This window comes from Urocitellus parryii, chromosome X (genome assembly GCF_045843805.1).
Source record: "Urocitellus parryii isolate mUroPar1 chromosome X, mUroPar1.hap1, whole genome shotgun sequence".
Lineage (NCBI taxonomy): Eukaryota > Metazoa > Chordata > Mammalia > Rodentia > Sciuridae > Urocitellus > Urocitellus parryii.
Genome location: NC_135547.1, coordinates 91,467,205 through 91,486,188, shown reverse-complemented (window position 1 = coordinate 91,486,188; position 18,984 = coordinate 91,467,205). Strand labels below are relative to the sequence as shown.

At 41.2% G+C, this 18,984-nt stretch overlaps 1 protein-coding gene across 1 annotated transcript in view; it reads left to right on the top strand.

Moving 5' to 3' along the window:
• The first annotated feature begins 1,970 nt into the window (after window positions 1–1,970).
• The window catches only part of Dgkk (diacylglycerol kinase kappa), a 129,753-nt gene continuing 112,739 nt past the window's right edge, over window positions 1,971–18,984 (top strand). Inside the window, exon 1 of the mRNA XM_026406769.2 lies at window positions 1,971–2,576. Within this exon, the coding sequence (XP_026262554.1) occupies window positions 1,971–2,576 (606 nt within the window). The remainder of the gene's footprint in view (window positions 2,577–18,984) is intronic.

Genomic DNA, 18,984 nt, shown 5'->3' with positions numbered 1-18,984 from the left:
CTGAGAAATGAGTTCCAAGCCTGGGCTTACAAGCTGATCATATCTGGCACCTGTATGTTTCAGATCTGAACTCTTAGGGTTAAAGGCACCTTGGTTGTTTGAATGTTGGGGAGGAGAGAGGAGAAAAAGCCCAAGGAAGGTGAAGATGGTGGACACAAGGGTGAATTTACTGAGAGGCCTGCCACCTGAGAGACTCTAGGGTTCACCTCCCCTGGGCTTCTCCATCCCCAAGGGTTAGAGATTGTCCCTGCACTAGGCTTAATAGCTGCCAAGCAGTGAAACACATCTCCGGAAGGGTGGGCTTAGGTTGCCATGCTGCAGCAAGGATCCGGGAAATGCAGATTTCATCAGAGATTCTGGTCTTTGGAGGGGGCTAGGTGAGACTGTGTTCTGTGGCATTATTTACTGCTGGGACGTGGTGTAGGGAAGAGAAAAATGCTGCAGGTTCTAGATAATTCTGGGTGGGTCAGTGTCCGTTGGCAAAAGAAGAGGGAACTAGTGAGGGATATGGTCTGGGAGAAGATAGCGAGAGAGGAGGGACTGCAGATGGAGGGCTGCCATCCACAACTGCAGCATTATGTGTGTGGGAAATAAATTCACTTGTCATATTTCAAATTAGGTTTATAGGTATTCCTCCCCCACCCCACCCCCCACCCAACAGTAGCTTGATGGGAAGTCTTCTCAAATTTTAATTGCAATTGGCAGTATATTGGCGTCTAAAGTCTTGTAGGTCTGACTAAGATGATGGTTTGTATGTATGCGTACGTGACTAACCAAGAGAGCTTCTCAAGTCTCCTGATGTGGTGGGAAGGGTGCTGCGGCAGCGACCCGTCGTTCTAGTAGCAATAAAATTTCCCATTCCTAATGCCAGAGTGCTTCAGGAGGCGAAAAAGGTGTGGGTGTTGCAGTAAATTTTTCCCAGCTCAAGACACACACGCACAAACATTAACAAGTTCGGTAAAAAGTCCTGCCGATGCTTGGAAAGTCCAGCTAAAAGCAAAAGGCAGTCTTCTACAGCAAAGCCCAGCCAGACTTGCCCTGCTAGCTGCGGAGATCAGGGTACCCTCAGCTCCCAAGCGCGCAGCCCAGCTGCCACTGCCGGGGCACTCTCGCCTTGCTCTCAGGGCTGCAGGCTGCGGAAACCCAGGGCTCCAATTCTCCCTCATCACACTCCTTTCCCTAAGCAGCCCAAACCCTGTACCCAACGACAAACCGCTGGGATCTGGCAAAGCACAGAAATGCAAAACCTGAGGCAGGGTTGGGGGGGTGACAAATTTTACTTCAATTCAAAGGAGGTGGAATCCCGTTCCCCTGACCCCGTGCACCCACCCACCAACCCCAACCCCGTGCAGGTTAATTTCTTTTCCCGGGTTAGATAAAAAGGATTACTTGCCCACCGAGGCTTGAAGATGGGGGCAAGAGGTTGGTCCCAGACTAGGCTCACCTGCTGCTGAGGTGAGAGAGCAGCCACAGGATGGAAGCTGCTATGAGCAGCAGCTCACGACTGAGTGGTTAGGGGGATTACAAAGACCCTCAACTTCGCCTGTTTCCCCCCCCCCCTTCATTTGTGTCACTAAAGAGTTAAACGCGGCCGGGCTCCAAATCCTCCCCTCGAAGCCCGCTCCACTCCCCCTCCCCTTTATGCCTCCCCCCTCCTCTCTGTGCGCGTCGCTAGGAGGTCATCAAGCGCTCTGCCCAGTCCGCGTTCGCAAGCCCCTCTGTTTCCCGCCCATCTGGCCCGTGGCTGCTTACGAAGAGGTGTGCGCACACCGAGGGGCGTGTTCCAGTACAAGGAGACGCTGAGCGCCCCTGGGTTAGACCTCAGAGCGGAGCCGGCCATGGAGCACGGCAGGGGAAAGTTTGGCACCCCGCAAGGGGATGTCGGACAGGAGTGGGCGGGGCGCCCGGGAGCTCGTTAGCCCTCTAAGCTCTAGGGCTCCGACTGCCTGGACCTGAAGCGGTGTGCAGCCATGGACCGCGAAGCTGCTGCGGCCCAGGGCACTGCCCCGCCTCAGGATGGAGAGCAGCTCTTGGAGTCTCCAGAGCCTCCGCCGCCTTGGCCGCCGCCACCACCCGCTCCGCCGCCGCCGGCTCCTCCGCCGCCGGCTCCACCGCCGCCTGCTCCTCCACCACTTCCCGACCCCTCACAGGAACCGGCACCAGAGTCCTGTCCAGAGCCTGCTCCAGGTCCCTGTCCGGAGGCGACCCCAGAACCAGCTACAGAACTAGACACTGAACCGACCCTAGAACCAGCCCCAGAGCCGGCCCCAGAGCCGGCCCCAGAGCCAGTTCCAGAACTGGCCACTGAGCTGACCCCAGAACCTGTCCCAGAGCCGGCCCCAGAGCCTGCTCCAAAGTCGGCCCCAGAGCCAACTCCAGAACCAGTCACAGAGCCGACCCTAGAGCTGGCCCCAGAACCTGCCCCAGAGTTCTGCCCTGAGCCGGCTCCAGAGTCCGGTCCAAAACCGAGTCCAGCACCATGTCTACTGCAGTGTCCGGTGGTCCCTCGAGAGAGGGATCTAAAGACTTCGCCATTGCCGTCACCCCGAACACCAGTGACGTGGTCCAGAATAAAGGTAAGAAAAAGACCCCCGAGGTGGAGGAAAGAAGCCAGGCGAAGTCAGGTGGTTATTGAGCTTAGGGGACTCCTGGTATCCCTTGCATCCCATTTGACTGCCATCCACTGACCAAGATGCTCAGAAAGATGCAGGAATAGGGGAGCCAGGAGGAGTGGGAAGCAATTAGGAGGCGGGAAGCAACATGTGGGAAGCAAGAGTGGGTTTTGGGGGGCTAGGAATGGAGGTGACAGAAGGGGTGGGAATCGGAGCAGTTTTCCCCATGTGGAGAAGAGACAGTGCGATGAGCGCCTGTCTGGGAAAAGAGGGGGAAGATGCCTTCAGGAAACGCAAGGGACCTGTTTGGGGCTGGTCCTGGGTACACAGAGGATGGGATTGAATGGGGACGGTGGGACACACTTCTTAGTCGTGGTCACTGCCGCAGAGGCCCAAGCTGCGGAGCTGCCGCCTACTTGGCCCCCTCCCTGCCATGAGGAGGGGGCGCCCAGGCTGGGTCGCAACTGGCGACGGTCCAGGGAGGGGCTTGGCGCCGCGGGCTGCCGGGGTACTGGTACTCTCGGTGGGGGATGAGGGGATGGGCGGCGCCCACGCCCACGCGCACTGCAGGGGAAGGGCAGGGTTCGCTAAGAGGAAGGGGAGAGCATGCGTGTGTCGAAGCCACCATTCCATCTGTCTGCAGGATTTCCCAGCAGGTAGTCGCAAACAGTGATACAGTGATGTGCCGCGTCACAAGCCCGCAACTGGCATTCCACACCAGGGCCAGTTGGAATGGTACACGAGTCCTGGTTTAGACACAAGAAAATAAGAGTTGGGATTTGAGAGCGTATGAATGGGAACCCTCGTCTCTACCAGTCTACAGAGATACCTTCTAAACCATTGCACTTAGCCAGTGAAAAATGCGTCGAGGGTCCTCGGGCACCCACCCAAACGGGAGGAGGGAGGGAGGTTTTTGGTATTTATCCTGGATCTCTGAAACCTCATCAGCCTGCTTTTCAGTGAGAGTCTTTTTTGCTTTCGCTGTGCTCCCCCTACTCTTTCTTTCCTCCAAACTTCGTTCCACAAAACAGTGAAAATCACGATAATGCTTACGTACACTTCAATATAGCTTACCCTGGGAAAACACAGAGAAACGAGCAAATGAACAACACACCGACAATGCCAGTCCATCCTGCTGTTTGGCAGGGCAAAGGGACAAGGCTCCAGAACCCTTCCGCTGAGGACCGCACACTTGTAGAATGTAGAATGCGGGGGTGGAGGCGGGAACAGAGATTGGCACCACGAAATGGAAGCGCTGGTTGCTTCCTGAGTTATTAGTAGGAAAGCTTGAGTTTGCAAAATATCTGCAGTGATAAACGACTGAAAAATAGGAAGTCTAAAGGGAAAAGTTTCACTGAAGACAAAAAGTGCAGAGGTTTAAAAAATAAATGAATAAAATAGGCTGGTAGGGGACTCAGACTTTTTTTTTTTTAATTCAATACTCCCACTCTCACAAGGGGGTGGATCCTTCCCCTTCCTGCAGATACCTTCCCTTTCCCTGCTGAGATCTCAATAAAGGGAAGGGTGGGGCAGCTCCACACGGTGGGTCACACTAACCCTGAGGCTTGCTCTGGTCTTTTTGGAAGATTTTACATTTAGCTGGTGGGAGAGAGACCAGCAGGAATCACCTGATCAGTGGCCATCTTAAGTCAAGTTTGGGGAACCTGGCCGGGAAACTGACACCTAGTGACTTAATTACCAAGATGGCCAGCTAATACTCTTTGGCCTCTGGAAGGCTGATTAGAGGCCCAGAGTCTCCCCACCCTCCAATTTCCCCCACCTTCAATCCTGAATAAAAATCTTCCTGTCTAGCTGGTAGGAGATGTTCTGAAAACGCCTGTTGCCAGACTGACTTGGAGGATCAAGGCAAGGGGCATCAGGTTAGCTTTCTGTATATAATGTCCATTCAGACATGCTGGACTGCTGTCCCACAGACACTTGACAGCACTGCAAGGAGTCCAGGGTCCCAGAGGTTTGATTTTTGCCTGACCATCCATCAAGAAAGCCATGAAGATTAACTAATCAATGCTCTGGAGGATTTTGAAGAATGCAAAAGATCTAGTTAAATATGCTCAGATTGCTAGGAGCAGACCCCTTCCCCAATACCCTCCATGTTGCTCTGTAATTGCTCTCTGAGCAGTTGAGAATAACTGATCTTCAGTGATAGGACCATTCTCTGCGGCATCCTCTTCAATCAAGTAGCAACTGCAACCAGCTGACTTGAATCTTAACATTCAAGGTAAACAGGTTGCCATCTTAGTTGGAGTGGCATTGTTCTCAAACACTGCCTCCTTGAGGAAAATATGGGGGAAAACAACTACACACACACACACACACACAATATCAAGGAACAAAACAAAATTCCATACACTAAAATCCACTTAATTATCATGAAACTAGTATAATAATTCAAAGGATGAAATTAACAAAGCCAAGTGTTTGAATACAAATGCAAACTTCTTCCAGTTAATTTCATCGACTGGTACTGCAGTAAAAATACAACATCTTCCAGCCTGTCGTCTGTTTTCTTTGGGGATTTGGGGACTTGATGTTTGGAATTCTGTACCAAGTGTGTGGGTAGTGACTAAGAAAGGGGGGCTCATGTTTTCTTTCCAAATAGCTATCAAGGTTGTGCAGTCTGTGAACCAAACCTGCCTATTCCTTCCTTTCTAAAATGTTTTGATTCCCAGGAAATGAGCCATGGTCTCCCTTCTGTTGGCCGCAACTGTAAGTAAGGATGTGTGAATTGGTTCTTTAACAATGCTATACTCTCTTGGGGGTTTGGGGGGCTTATATGAAGTGGATCACATTTTTCTTTCCTCATCTGTGCTTGAGGAAAGACAGTTTATATTTTTATTCACTGGATTTTGACCAGCTATGAAATTATAATCATACTATACATACAGCAATCATGCTATACCAGCAATCAATGAAAATCTTTTATTTGAAGAGGGAGGGGTCTGTATATCCCTTCTAATGACTACAAAGTACTACTCCAAAATCAGAACAGAACATTTTTTTTTGCCCACAAAACTGGTGTTTTGGACACATGTTTTCTTGTAAAACAGCAAGCATTTATTTATATCATGTCTGGCAATTCCTACCCAAATATTTTATTATCTTACCTATTTGTGAGCTTCCCAGAAGTAAGTACCGTCTTTCTCAGACCTGGTACATGCAGCCCACCAGGTTTTTGCTCAATAATTAGTTGCTAAAACTTGAAACCTATTAATTCCATTTCTAGCCACGTAGATGCTGCTGCTGTGAATGAATAAAAATTCATTCTCATTGGTTTCAGAGTGAGAAGTAAATGCTTATTTAAATAGCCTGGAATATATAGCTCTTAAGGAAATGCAGTCAATCTTTCCATTTTCATAATGGATATTGGAACCATAATTAAGAATAAAATTATTATAACACCTTTTTAAAAATGGCTTGTAAAGTGTCCTTATCCCATGCAGTCCCAGCAGTAGCAGACTAATGGTGATGTTGTTGGTTTCAGGAGTAATAAATTTTTTCCTAAGTGCACAGAATATCTGCAGTGACTGTGAACAGTTTTTGGAATATAAATTTCGATGTTTAACCTGTTGAAGGTCAGGACAAAATTATTTTCTTTTTTTCTTAGGTTCATTCCCCCTTCTTTGCCAGCCTTTGATGAAACCATCTGACTTATTTAGTATATTCTGAGAGCTCCTGAGCATTTGCTGCAGGATGTTTGAGAAAAGATAATGAGACATTTGGTCAGTGGTCTTTCCTTTCCAAGAGCACTCTTCTTAAGTGTTTATAAAAATCTATGATTTGGATTTCTGCAGATGGGTAGCCCAAAAGGAAAGGTTGAGCCTTTATCCAAAGTGCTTCCCAGGAAAGGGTAAAAATCCATAGAAGTCAGGAAACCATTCAGAGACATTGTAATAAGGATTATTTAATCTATTCTGCTAGTATGGCACTTTACAGTTTACAGAATGATTTCATCTGCATTATTAACCCTTTTATTCCCCTGAGGAAGGCAGCACGATAGCACAGGGCAAAGAAAACAGTTGACAGAAAATACTGTACAATGGTTAATTTATGTATTGTGGATATTTCTGGAATATTCAATACAAGGCTTTCTGTGACACATAAGATCCTCATTTGTCTAAGGAAAGTCTTTTTAGCTGACATTTCATTAGCTCTGATTTTTTTCCCAAAGCAGTGATTGCTGCTCCACTTCCCAGGCTCCCAGAGGGGGCCAGCATAGAACAGGAGCCTCACAAGGAAAGAGAAGAAGCACAAGCCCTTGAACCTATTACCCACACACAAAAAAGACCTTTTTTTGGAAAATGAAATAAATAGAAATCCTCCTGAATGATAGGATATTCAAGCTTTCCAATGCCTGCTGACTGTAATTCCCTCCGTGGAAAAAAAATGTTTTAAGTATTTAAAAAAGAAAGAATGCAGTCATTCCTAGATGGAGATGCTACACCCTCATCAAAGCAAATAAACCTTATTCTCAAAATAGAAAAAAATAGTATGAATTTTTTATAAGGAAAAGAAAGGGACAGTCACTGCAGATAATAAAAGTTATCTCTCCTCCAAAAATTTTTAAAAGAAAGGAAGGAAAGAATTCTAAAGGAACATCTTCCCCTCAGCCCCTCCAAAGCTCATGAAGTTTCTATCCTCCTAAATAAAAATTATGAAAAGAGAAATGAACATCTTAAATTAAACAGTATTTCTAATTTTCAAAAAATTCATGAAATTTTCAACTTTATTTGCATTACATGTCCCATGCCTAATCCCTGGTGAACATTATAGGGACAAAAATAATTCTTCTAACATCAAAGTTCCATAATATTATTTCTTTCAATTCAATGAGATGTCAAAAATAAGCAAATCCTGGGTCAGGGATATAGCTCAGTTGGTAAAGTGCTTGCCTCACATGCACAAGGCCCTGGGTTCAATCTCCATCACCACAATAAATAAATAAATAAATAATCATTATAAATTAAGCAAATCCTTAGAGATGGAAAGGGGATGAATGGTTGCCAAGGACTGGGACAAAATGGAAGGGGAAGAGTGGGTGATGGCTAAGGGGTGCAGGTCTTCCTTTGGGATACTAAAATGTTCTAGAATTAGATAACACTGATGGTTGCACAACCTTGTTAATACACTAAAACCCACAGAATTGTACACATTAAAATGGTTAATTTTATGGCATGTGAACTGCATAAAATAAAAGATAAGTAAGTGAGTCTATCCCCTAACCTCAAGATAATAAATCTATTATATTCCCACAAACAACCAAAGAAATTGAAAAAAGAATATAAAAAAGGAAATAAAAGAAAGAGATCCTCATAAGGACAGTGCCTCCAACCTCACCAAAGAAAATAACTATTATTCACAACTACCCTAATTTTAAAAAAAATATGTATTTATTCTCATTTGTTATATTTTATGGCAGAATGCAATTCAATTCATATTACACATATACAGCACAATTTTTCAAGTCTCTGGTTGTACACAAAGTAGATTCACACCATTTGTGTCTTCATTCATGTACTTAGGGTAATGATGTCCATCTCATTCCACCATCTTTCTTACCTTTATGCCCCCTCCCTTGCCCTCCCTCCGCTATGCCCTATCTAAAGTTACCCTAATTTTTAATATTTTGACGAAAACAATCAGACAAGGAAATTGTTTTAAGGGTAGATTCTCTTAAAATCATCAGTCAATGAAATGTACTTATTGTGCCCCATACATGCATTTTAATTAAAATAAAAATATTAAATGACAGGGTTCCTGATCTTGCCAAATGTCCTGAATTTTTAATTCCAAGAAAGGGAATAAAGAAATAAAAGAAAGGGCTGAGGTTGTGTCTCAGTGGGTCTAGCACATGTGAGGCCCTGGGTTTGATCCTCAGCACCACATAAAAATAAATAAATAAATAAAGGTATTGTGTCCAACTACAACTAAAAAAAAAAAATTAAACATTAAAAAAAGAAAAGAAATACAATCCTCAGATGACCAAAGCACATGAGCCTTATTCTCAATGTACGCTTTTTTATGATATAAAAGAAAATTAATAATGGAAAAGTGTGTGTGTTGGTAGATGGAATATTATTAATAAAATGCTCCAGCCTCACAAACATCCATGAACACAATGTAAATAAATGTGAATTTTTAAAGAAGAACAAATAAAGGAAATCCTCTAATTAGAGTTGACCCAAATTCACACAAACTCAAAAGCTTTATTTTTAATTTTTTTATTGTAGATGGACACAATATCTTTATTTTTTTTAAAGCGGTGTTGAGGATCGAACCCATTGCCTCATGCATGTGAGGCAAGCTCTCAATCACTGAGCTATAATACCAGCCCCCAAAGCTTTATTTTTAATACAGAAACTGTTTTTTTAATTGGAAGAGAAATAAAAAATGTAGGGGAGAAACAGAAACAAAAACCAAAAACATCCACTTAAGGAAAAGAATCCCCATCCTCAACAAAACTGCCTTCCTTTTTTCCCCCCCTCAAAATAAGTAAATACATTCAGAACTAGAGGGGGGAACAAAGGAAGAATGTGAATAGGGATTTTTTGGGGAAGGATACTGGGGATTGAACTCAGGGGCACTCAACCAATGAACCACATCCCCAGCCCTATTTTGTATTTTATTTAGAGACAGGGTCTCACTGAGTTGCTTAGTGCCTTGCTTTTGCTGAGGCTGGCTTTGAACTCATGATCCTCCTGCCTCAATCTCCTGAGCTGCTGGGATTACAGACTTGCACCACCACGCAGGCTGAAGAGGGTTTTTAAACTCCCCATTTTAAGGGAAAGTCACCAAAGTCCTAGAATATTTTTCTTAAAGCAAAAAAGAGAGAGAAGGAGCGAGGGGAAGAAGGGAAGGAGGAAGAGGAGGGTGGGAGAGAGACAAGGTGGAAGGAGAGAGGGAGAGAACAGAAGAAAGGAGATGGGGAGAGAAGGAAAGAGGTTGAGAGAGAGGGAAGGTGAAACAGGGAAAGACAAAGAAGGAGGGAGTGACAGATGATGGGGGGGAGAAGAGGGGAGGGAATAGTGAAGGAGATGGGGAAGGAAGGAGAGAAAGACAGAAGGAAAACAATAAAGAGGGTCGGGTATGGCTTCAGTGAGAGGACCTGGCTTCCATCCCCAGAACTGCAAAAGTAAATAAATAAAGAGCTACCTCATTAAAGGTTAAAAGGAAGGAATTCTCAGGAAAGATGTGTCCACACCATCTTGAAGACAATGCATGTTATTTCTGAAAATCAACCCATCCCACCCTACAATAAGGAGGAAACACTATAGAGTCTCGCTCTATAGTTTCCTCAAGGGTGGGGGCAGGAATTTATCCAACCCAAGGCACCCTTTTTATCTTCCAATCTTCACTATTTATTTTATTTTTTTATTTGTTGATGGACATTTATTTATTTATTTATTTATTTATATGTGGTGCTGAGAATCGAACCCAGTGTCTCACACATGCCAGGCAAGTGCACTACTGCTGAGCCACAACCCTCACTATTTATTTTTTAAAGGAAAGAAAAAAAAATAGTTTGAAAGAGAGATGTCCCCAATCTAATATCTTCCAAATAAATTATTTATTTAAAAAAAAAGAAAAAGAAAAATCCTCCTAGGGAAGGTTCCTCAACTTCATTAAAACTGGTGGCCCTTGTAGTACCTCTTCACAAACCTATTTTTAATGGAACTCCTCCAAACCTAAAAATAGGTGTTCACTCAACCCCATCTAAAGCAAAGATTCTTTCCTCCCAGACTTTTTTTTTTAAAGAAAAATCCTTCTATCCCAACAGGGGATACCTTCAACTTCACCAAAATCAATGGTCTTATTTCTGTCTACACCCAATAAGAAAAAAAAACATTTTTAAATAATGGGGACCCTCTTACCCCAAGGCAAGTTGGCTGTAAGCTACCAGCACCATTGAACTTTCTTGCCCTAAGAAGGTTTTTCAAAACAAAGAGTGGAAAAAAAAAAACTGTCTTCTAAAAAAAGCACCCTCTTGACCCAATCCCTCCACAGACTCAGAAATATTACACAAAGAAAAGGTAATAAATATCCCTCTCAAATGCTGCCAGTGAGTTTTAATTTGAGCATGGAAGGCTAAAGGGAGGTGCATATATAATCCCAGGTTGGCTTCCCTCTGCCTCAGCCCATTTCCAGTTACCTTTCCCATAGCTAGGCAGGGTAAGCACTCAGGAGGGCAAACCCTGTCCAAAGAAAAAAGAATTGGAAAGGCCAACCTGCTGGGGAAAAGGCATATACACCTCTTTTCCAAACCAAACAGATGATTTCAGAATGAGCTGCATCATTGTTTGTTCTAATACAACTTCTAATTTTACAGAGTAGATAGTAAACTTTAAAGCAGTGACACTCTGCTAGTAATTCCCAATGAGATACACACCTTTTCCTAACAGGCAAGGACCCTTAGCCAGTTCTGTCACAGGGGTGACATACCATTTTACAGTGGTTGTCTCAAGATGTGCTGGCTTCAATTTCCATTCTTGTAGGGTGGTAAAGACTTGGTTGTCACAAATTCATAAAATCTGCAAGTCATATTTATACACAGAGAGTAAGACTTTTTTCCACATTTTTAAATTCATTTATTTTTTAAAAAATTAAATTGGTGCATGCCTGTAACCCCAGTGGCTCAGGAGGCTGAGGCAGGAGGATCGCAAGTTCAAAACCAGCCTCAGCAACTTAGCAAGGCCCTAAGCAATTCAGTGAGACCCTGTTTCTATATAAAATACAAAAAGGGCTGGGGATGTGGCTCAGTGGTTGAGCACCCTGGGTTCAATCCTCATACCCCACCCCAAAATCGAGCAGGGTATGGTAGCACAGACCTCTACTCCCAGATACTCCAGAAGCTGAGGCAGGAGGATCCCAAGTTCAAGGCAAGCCTGGGCTACTTAATGAGATCTTGCCCCCAAAATTAAAAAAATAAAAATTTAAAGGCTTGGGGAAGTAGCACTGTGGTAGAGAGTTCCTGGGTGCAATCTTCACTACCACAGACACATATGTGGGCACACACACATGAAAATTAAATTGAGTACTTGCTCCCTCTGCTTTGTCCCTAGCACTGTGCTAAGCAGTGGAGTCCATGGTAAACAAAATTGCATAGTTGAGACTTACTTTAAGCAAAACTGATAAATAAGAGACCCAATTACCAAAACAAAGATACAAATGGTGATTATTTGTTTTATCAGATGCTTTGCTGAGGTACTCACTATTAATAGCCGATTGTCTCAACATCTCTTCTCAAAAACCCAGGGTAATAAATGAAGTTGTGCTAATTTCAGAGAATGTAGAAAATCAAGGAAATTTCCAAAAAATAAATAAAAATCTTCTACCACCCCACCACTGAGAGATAATTACTGTAAAAATATATTGCTATGTTTATCCATTTATTTTCTCTGACTACATGCATTTAGTTTATATAGTAAGATGTCAGGGAATGGACAATTGTGTTTCAGCCTTCCCCCTGTTCCAGTCATATCCCCCCATCACAAACTTAATTATTAGATCATATTCATTATTCTCTGTTGTTTTTAGGATATACTTATAAATTTTAGCTTAATATTTATCTAGTCAAATTGCTATATGAACTAATTGATAAACATGTGCTTGAAATGTAATTGTGCAGACATGTACTTGAGGTGCAAAGCAATACGCTAATAATACATTCTGTGAAGACACATTTTTGTGAATACTCCCATATAAAATAGCAGTTTGATTTTGTTTTCACTTACTGTACTTTCTTGGATATCCGGATTTCATTTGTCCAGGTAGCTTTATGTGAGTTGGCCTTGGAGAAGCGGATCCAGAACAAAATCCACCATCTTTCCACTGTTAAGTTCACAAAAGGAAAATGTAAATTTCTGAGACTCTCTTGGGTCACATTTTTGGGGAGAGTACAAGGGATTGAACCCAGAGGCACTCAACTACTGAGCCACATTCCCAGTGCCGCCCCCTCTCCCCTTTTAAATTTTGAGACAGGGTTTTGCTAAGTTGCTGAAGGCATTGCTTAGTTGCTGAGGCTGGCTTTGAACTTGCAATCTTCGTGCCTTATCCTCCCAAGCCACTGAGATGACAGGTATGCACCACCACACTTGACCTCTTGGGTCACTTATAAGCAAAAATATCACTGATGGATCTATTTCTAATACAAAGTTTCTGTATCGTGCTCAGCTAAGTACTTCAGACTGAAAAGGGAAATACTCATGTGTGAGGACCTTATTGACAATTATAAGGAGATAGAATATTCAATCCATCCACCTCTCATTAACCAAGTGTGGTAGACAATTGAGAGTTAATAAACTGTATACAATCCAACCAAGGCTGAATCGGTAATTTAAAAGGCAAACATAATGCATTATTGAGTAAGATCGGAATCTTCAACCCTGTCTGTAGCACTTAGAGATTTTCATCTTCCAAAGCATTACAGGCATTTATTGTTTAAGCCTCTTGCTTTAAAGAGCCTGTAAAAGAGATATTGGCCCCTGAGGAGAGGGATTCCCACCTCATTTCCCTCAAGCAAAGAGCCAGGGACTGGAGGCTCCTAATCAATACTGTGGGATTCTGAGAGAGAGGCTTGATGCTCCCCCCGCCCAGAAATTTGCATAATTCTCCTGAAACATGAGACAGTGGGCCTGGGAAGTGAGCCTGGACCCTGCCTCCAGGAATAGGAAGGGGGGATTGCTAACAATGTTCACAATCTTGGATGTTTATTCATTTGCCTTCTCCTGCAACTAGTGTCTCTACCTGTTCTCATCTGAGATTTTGCAACTTTGAGGCAGGATATGAAAAGTACCTGATTAGCAAAATTTGTTAAGCTGCTTGGCTATGAATAGAGAGACTTGAAACCCCAGGAAAGTTCCTTTAGCTCTGGGCTCTGTCAGTTGAGTCCTCCCTCTCCTGAAGCAGGCTTCAATCAGTATCAGGGGACTATTTCTTGAATCCTAACAGTAGTCTCTGAGCCCCATTTTATAATGATCTTAATTGTTAATTTTCCTTTGATAAGTTTCATTTGCATTAATTATCATACCTTCACATATTATTTCATGGTATACTTATATTACTATGCATGTTCCTTGCAGTATAAAAGAAAATGTGATGTCACTTTATTAAAACAGGTAAGCATAAACAGTAAAGAGGAAAATCAATGCACCTACAGAACAAGATTCTTGCTTTCAAAAAATTAACAAGTTGCTACTCTCAGTCTAACCTCAATTAATGTATGCTTTGACAATTTCATTCCGGATGGGCTTGAGTAAAACCTCATTTTTTCTTACACCAAATTTTGGATATTTGTTCTCTTTTCTTTCCCTCACCTCTAGCAACAAAGTACTTACTCTGCTTGACTGTTAATAATTTTCAATTAAAATGATAATTTTGACATTGCTGTTGTCTCCTCTGCTTTAATTTACTCAACTTGGTATGAGATCTCCAGGCCTTTTGGGGTGGGGGCGGGTGGATTCATTTTGATTTCACATGGGATAAAAGCACTCAGTGGCTCTCATCATGAGTTTCTTTTCTTTTTTAATATTTATTTTTTAGGTGTAGATGGACACAACACAATGCCTTTATTTTTATGTGGTGCTGAGGATCGAACCCGGGTCCTGCCCATGCTAGGCGAGTGCTCTACCGCTGAACCACAATCCCAGCCCCATGAGTTTCTTATATTGCTTCTCACTGGTGATTCCTCTTTTTAGAAGTTCCTGGAAAAGCCTTTCTTTGCCTTTATAGCATGCCTCATCAGCACTAAGTTTTTAAATAATGCCTGCATTTTTCTCTTTTAATGATGGAAATCAAAGAAAGACATTTCTAGACTGAAAGCTTACAAGCAGAGGGTAGTAGTTCTTTGCATTCAATGTAATAAAATAAAAATAATGAACTTCATGCAAATATATCTGATAATTAGTTCTTTGAGTTTTCAATAATTAAGCAATTGGTGGTTTAAATGCTACATAATATGATACATATTTGGAGGATCATTACATGGATATTTGAGAATGTTTGGGTGAAATTGGTTTGGGTTTTTAGATGGAATAGGATTGCATTATTGTTTTTCCAGCTTGAATAATGGAATGAAGATTCTCAGTTTCAAAAATTCACTATTTAACAAGTTTTCAAAGATGTATCAGGTTCAAATATGAAGGATTTCCTAATAACAAATTCACTTTGATATAAGAAGCTTAGAGGGAGAAATGAAGACATTATTTGAGGTAAGTGGGAACAACACAGCCTCCTTAAACCTATAGAGAAAACCAGCATTAAATTAATCAGTGTCATAAAAGTATTAGTAAAAGCAAGGTTATGGCTGAATTGGGCAGGAAAGTCTACGACTTGGAGACAGGAGTGAAGCTCTTGTATATAAAGTTATATAAATATGATTACTTTGATTGAATTATAGGGTATAGATTGAAATATTGTGGAAAATAAATTTTATGGGGCAAATACTACTGAAACTTTGAAGACAACTGGTAAAATTTTGGATATCATCTGATGACATACAACCATCAGAGGACTGTAGATTAGTATAGGATGGCTGAAATGAAGAGTGGGCAGATGGGACTTATAATTTTAAAACTATCTTTCAGTATCTTGGTATGCCAATTTTACCTATAAAAACTAAAAATGGGAGAAAATAATTATATTATCTAGTGTACTTTTTCTACTGTTTCAGGCCTTCTTTGACCCACATTCCACTTTTGGAAATCTGGTCTACTTTCTCCATCATTTTTTTTTTTTTGTATTTTATATCCCAGTGTTTTCTATAGTAAAAATAAGAAACCGTGATGGGCATTCAATGAAACCTTTTATCTTCAGTATTATAGAACCATAGAATTTACTGGAAAGGGCCTTTGGGGGAAGAGCTAGTCCAGTATTTTTAAAAACATTTTTGAAGTAGAATCTTATGTTTTCCTCAATGAAATCATAAATGAAAACCCAATATTTAACAAAACAAGTTGCATTTCATTAGTCCTTTTCCATGCTAAAATGAGTTTGTAACTGAATTACCACCCCAATTGTCTATTTTAGGATAATATGAGAGTGAGTTTGCACACCTTGTTTATTATTGGCTCCTTAGCAAGGAGATACAGGAGCAAATTGGACAGGGAAGAGAAGCAAGTCAGAATTTAAAAAGTGGCCTATAATATTCCAGAAACTAGGTAATACTGTCTTGGAAACATGGTCCATCTTGAGATTTTCTTTCCCCTCCCCCAGCCCCAGAATGTTACAACTGTCTCATAAAGTGGGTTGTCTCAGCACTGTCTTTGCTTGTAGGAACATTATTATTGGGGATTTTGTTCCTGAGCAAGGACACCACACCTAGTAAACTGTAGATATAACTAAAAATATCTAGTAAAAGCTACAATATAACTCTAAGCTTCTGTAAACATTTAAGGCAGCAAAATTGTTCCAAGTCCTATAAAATGGGCATAAATGTACCATACACATCGATTTTCTAAGTGGCCCCAGTACACCATAAACTGTACATGGAGCACATAAAAGAGGCAATTGTACACAAATTGAATGTATTGTTTATTATTTATTTGGAATTTACACTCTGCCTGAATCCAGAAAGAACATGAAGTATCTTACAAAATTAAATGTGTATAAAATAGGACAATTAAGAACAAATAAAAACAGAACAAAGCCATCTCAAAGCAGTGATGAATGAGACCTAAAACTAATATGTGCTAGTTATAATAAACCCTAATTACACATTTAATTAGCAGTACTTTTGTTTTGCTGCTTTGGGTGGTTGAAGGACTTTAGGGAATGATTGAATGACTCAGCCCTCTTAAAGTTTGTATCTGAGGAAGTCTGAACCGATGCCTCATTTTTATGCAATACATCTTCCTGTAGCAAGCTGCAGCAACCACAAAATGAAGAACTAAAGGTTGCCAGGATTGTGGTATAGGTGTTAATTAGCTGTCCTAGAAGGCTGCAAGCTTGGGTTATTTTGGTGTGCCTGCATTTTCCCAGTATTCTAATGCATGTGTCTGTGAAGCATATCAGTATGGAACTTTCTCAAATAAGCCCTTGTTCCATGGTAACTGGTAGCCAGAAGTCCAAGAGTGTGAACTCATTCTTAAATTGGGACTCACTTCTCTTTGGTCTAACTTGATTCCATTTTAGATAGTTATCCAATATGGAGTAAATTGCTTAATCTTTCCATGGCTTAGCCTTTGTGTCTCTGAAATGAAGCCAATAATATGCCAATGACTCAGATCAGAAGTCTCCTCCTGAAAGCTTTCAGTAGCATCCCATCTAGGCTGGATCACCCTTTCTCTGGGCTCCTGAACACATTATGCAAACCTCTGCTGCTTATTTGCCATATACTGAGATCATCAGCTGAGTATCGCATTAGACTGTAACAACAAGGCCCTTAGGGCCTTAATAAATGCTGCCACTTAATAAATGCTGGTGGAACTACCTTAGAAGCATATGATAAAGGATGATGAAAAAGTAGACTTTATTCTTTCATCATTAAGTGACCTATAATAGTTAGACATATTTATAGAATATAGTTTGATATTTTCATACATGTGTACAATGTATAAGGATAAGATCAGTGTAGTTAGCTTTTTCACCACCTCAGAATTTTACCAGAGAAATTAGAACGTATTTCAAAAATAAGAAACATGCAAATGCTAGTTTGTTTTAGTATCATTTGTACATGTGCCAAGATATTTGCTGTAATTTCTCCTATGTTTAGGTATGCAGATGAGTTTTAATATATTTATCTGTCAAAAATGGACTTAGCAATTCTGGTGCTTTGCCAGTAGGTAATGGTTGGCAGGGCTATGTCATATCTTCCCAAATAACAGTAGATTTTTCTAACTCTCACAGAAGCAATTTATACACTTAAAGCAACCCTGTATTGATCATTTGGTCTTAAGTTCCTAGTCTTCAATCATAAATATAGTTAATTTTGATAAATTTTATCTAATCATTTCTTAAGAAAAGCAAAATGCAAATGTATGAAAATATTCAAGCAAAGCCAAACTAAAGAATATTATATTTAAGTCTAATATATAACGACTAAGTTCAAACAAGTAACTAGATACCATTTGGTACCCTTTTTTACTAATCTTAACTGTTAATCAAAATTTAATCTATTTATGGTATTCTTTTCATTTTAATTGAAAAGCTCTTGAGTCATTACCTTGGTGTCAAATTTCTCTTATAGATGTCACTTGAATTTGGAGCTAGGTGTCAGTAGGACTACTCCAGGCTTTCCCTTTTTCAGAAGGACTGAGAAGCAACAGCTAAGCTTTGATGTTCCTTTGGTAGTCCAAGTTGTATCCAAAATAGCTTTCCACTAATTACAAAAAAAGCCTTAACTTGTTTCACCAATGTCTCTGGGCAGATTAGCACCCTGAGCTAGAAAATGGCCTGGTCAGGAAAGAGAATGTGGAGTCTTTTTTCAGACAGCAGAGATCCCTATCAGCCATCTTGTTTCCAATCAGAAGGAAGAATTGTTCCATTAAATGAGATAGAAAACTTTTACCCTTTCTAAAATAGCTTGCTGGGCAGGAGCAGCACATAATGTTGTTCAGGTTGCATACTATATGAAGTGCCATGTCCAAGGGGACAGCTTTCATATTACAGCCTCACAGATGTATACATTTATTCTAACAATTCTCTGGCAATGAAGTGCCTTGTTCTAGCAAAATTAATATATTATGTCAATTTTCTGACAAATGAAGGTAAAGTATCTTTAGGAAAAGGTATCTTTTCCCAATGTGCTCAAAGGTGTCTTGTGGGATAACCCTACTATTAATTCCTTGCATTTAAATACAGTGATTTCTTTAGCAATCCCCTAGAAGAAAATAAATGACATGCTCAGAACTGATCTCCAAAAGTACATAATGAATTCCATATCATATTTAATCCAAGAGTCATTTTAAACCCAAAAACTGTAATAAGGATTTGAAACAGGAATGAAGGAACCCAAGCATAGGCAGACATACAGACATCAGTACACACTGATAAATTCACTCCCAAGAACATACCCAAGTATATATATTCCAATTGCTGAAAACCCTGATAGTTACACATGCATATACACACTGATAGTGATTGAGGGGAACACTTAATTCTATTTTATAGAAAAAAAATGTTGCCTAATTGTAGAATCACAAAATAAATTTGAGAGAGGGAGGGAGGAAGGGAGAGAGAGAGAGAGAGAGAGAGAGAGAGAGAGAGAGAGAGAGAGACATGTGCATATGAAGGAGGAGTAAGCTCTGGCTATTTGCTGTGGTTGTCAACTTCTCTTCCAATTCTCCTTTTAACCTATTTTCAGCCAGCCTCACTCCCACTGGCAGTGAGTTCCCTACAGTTTACATACACTTATGTGAGT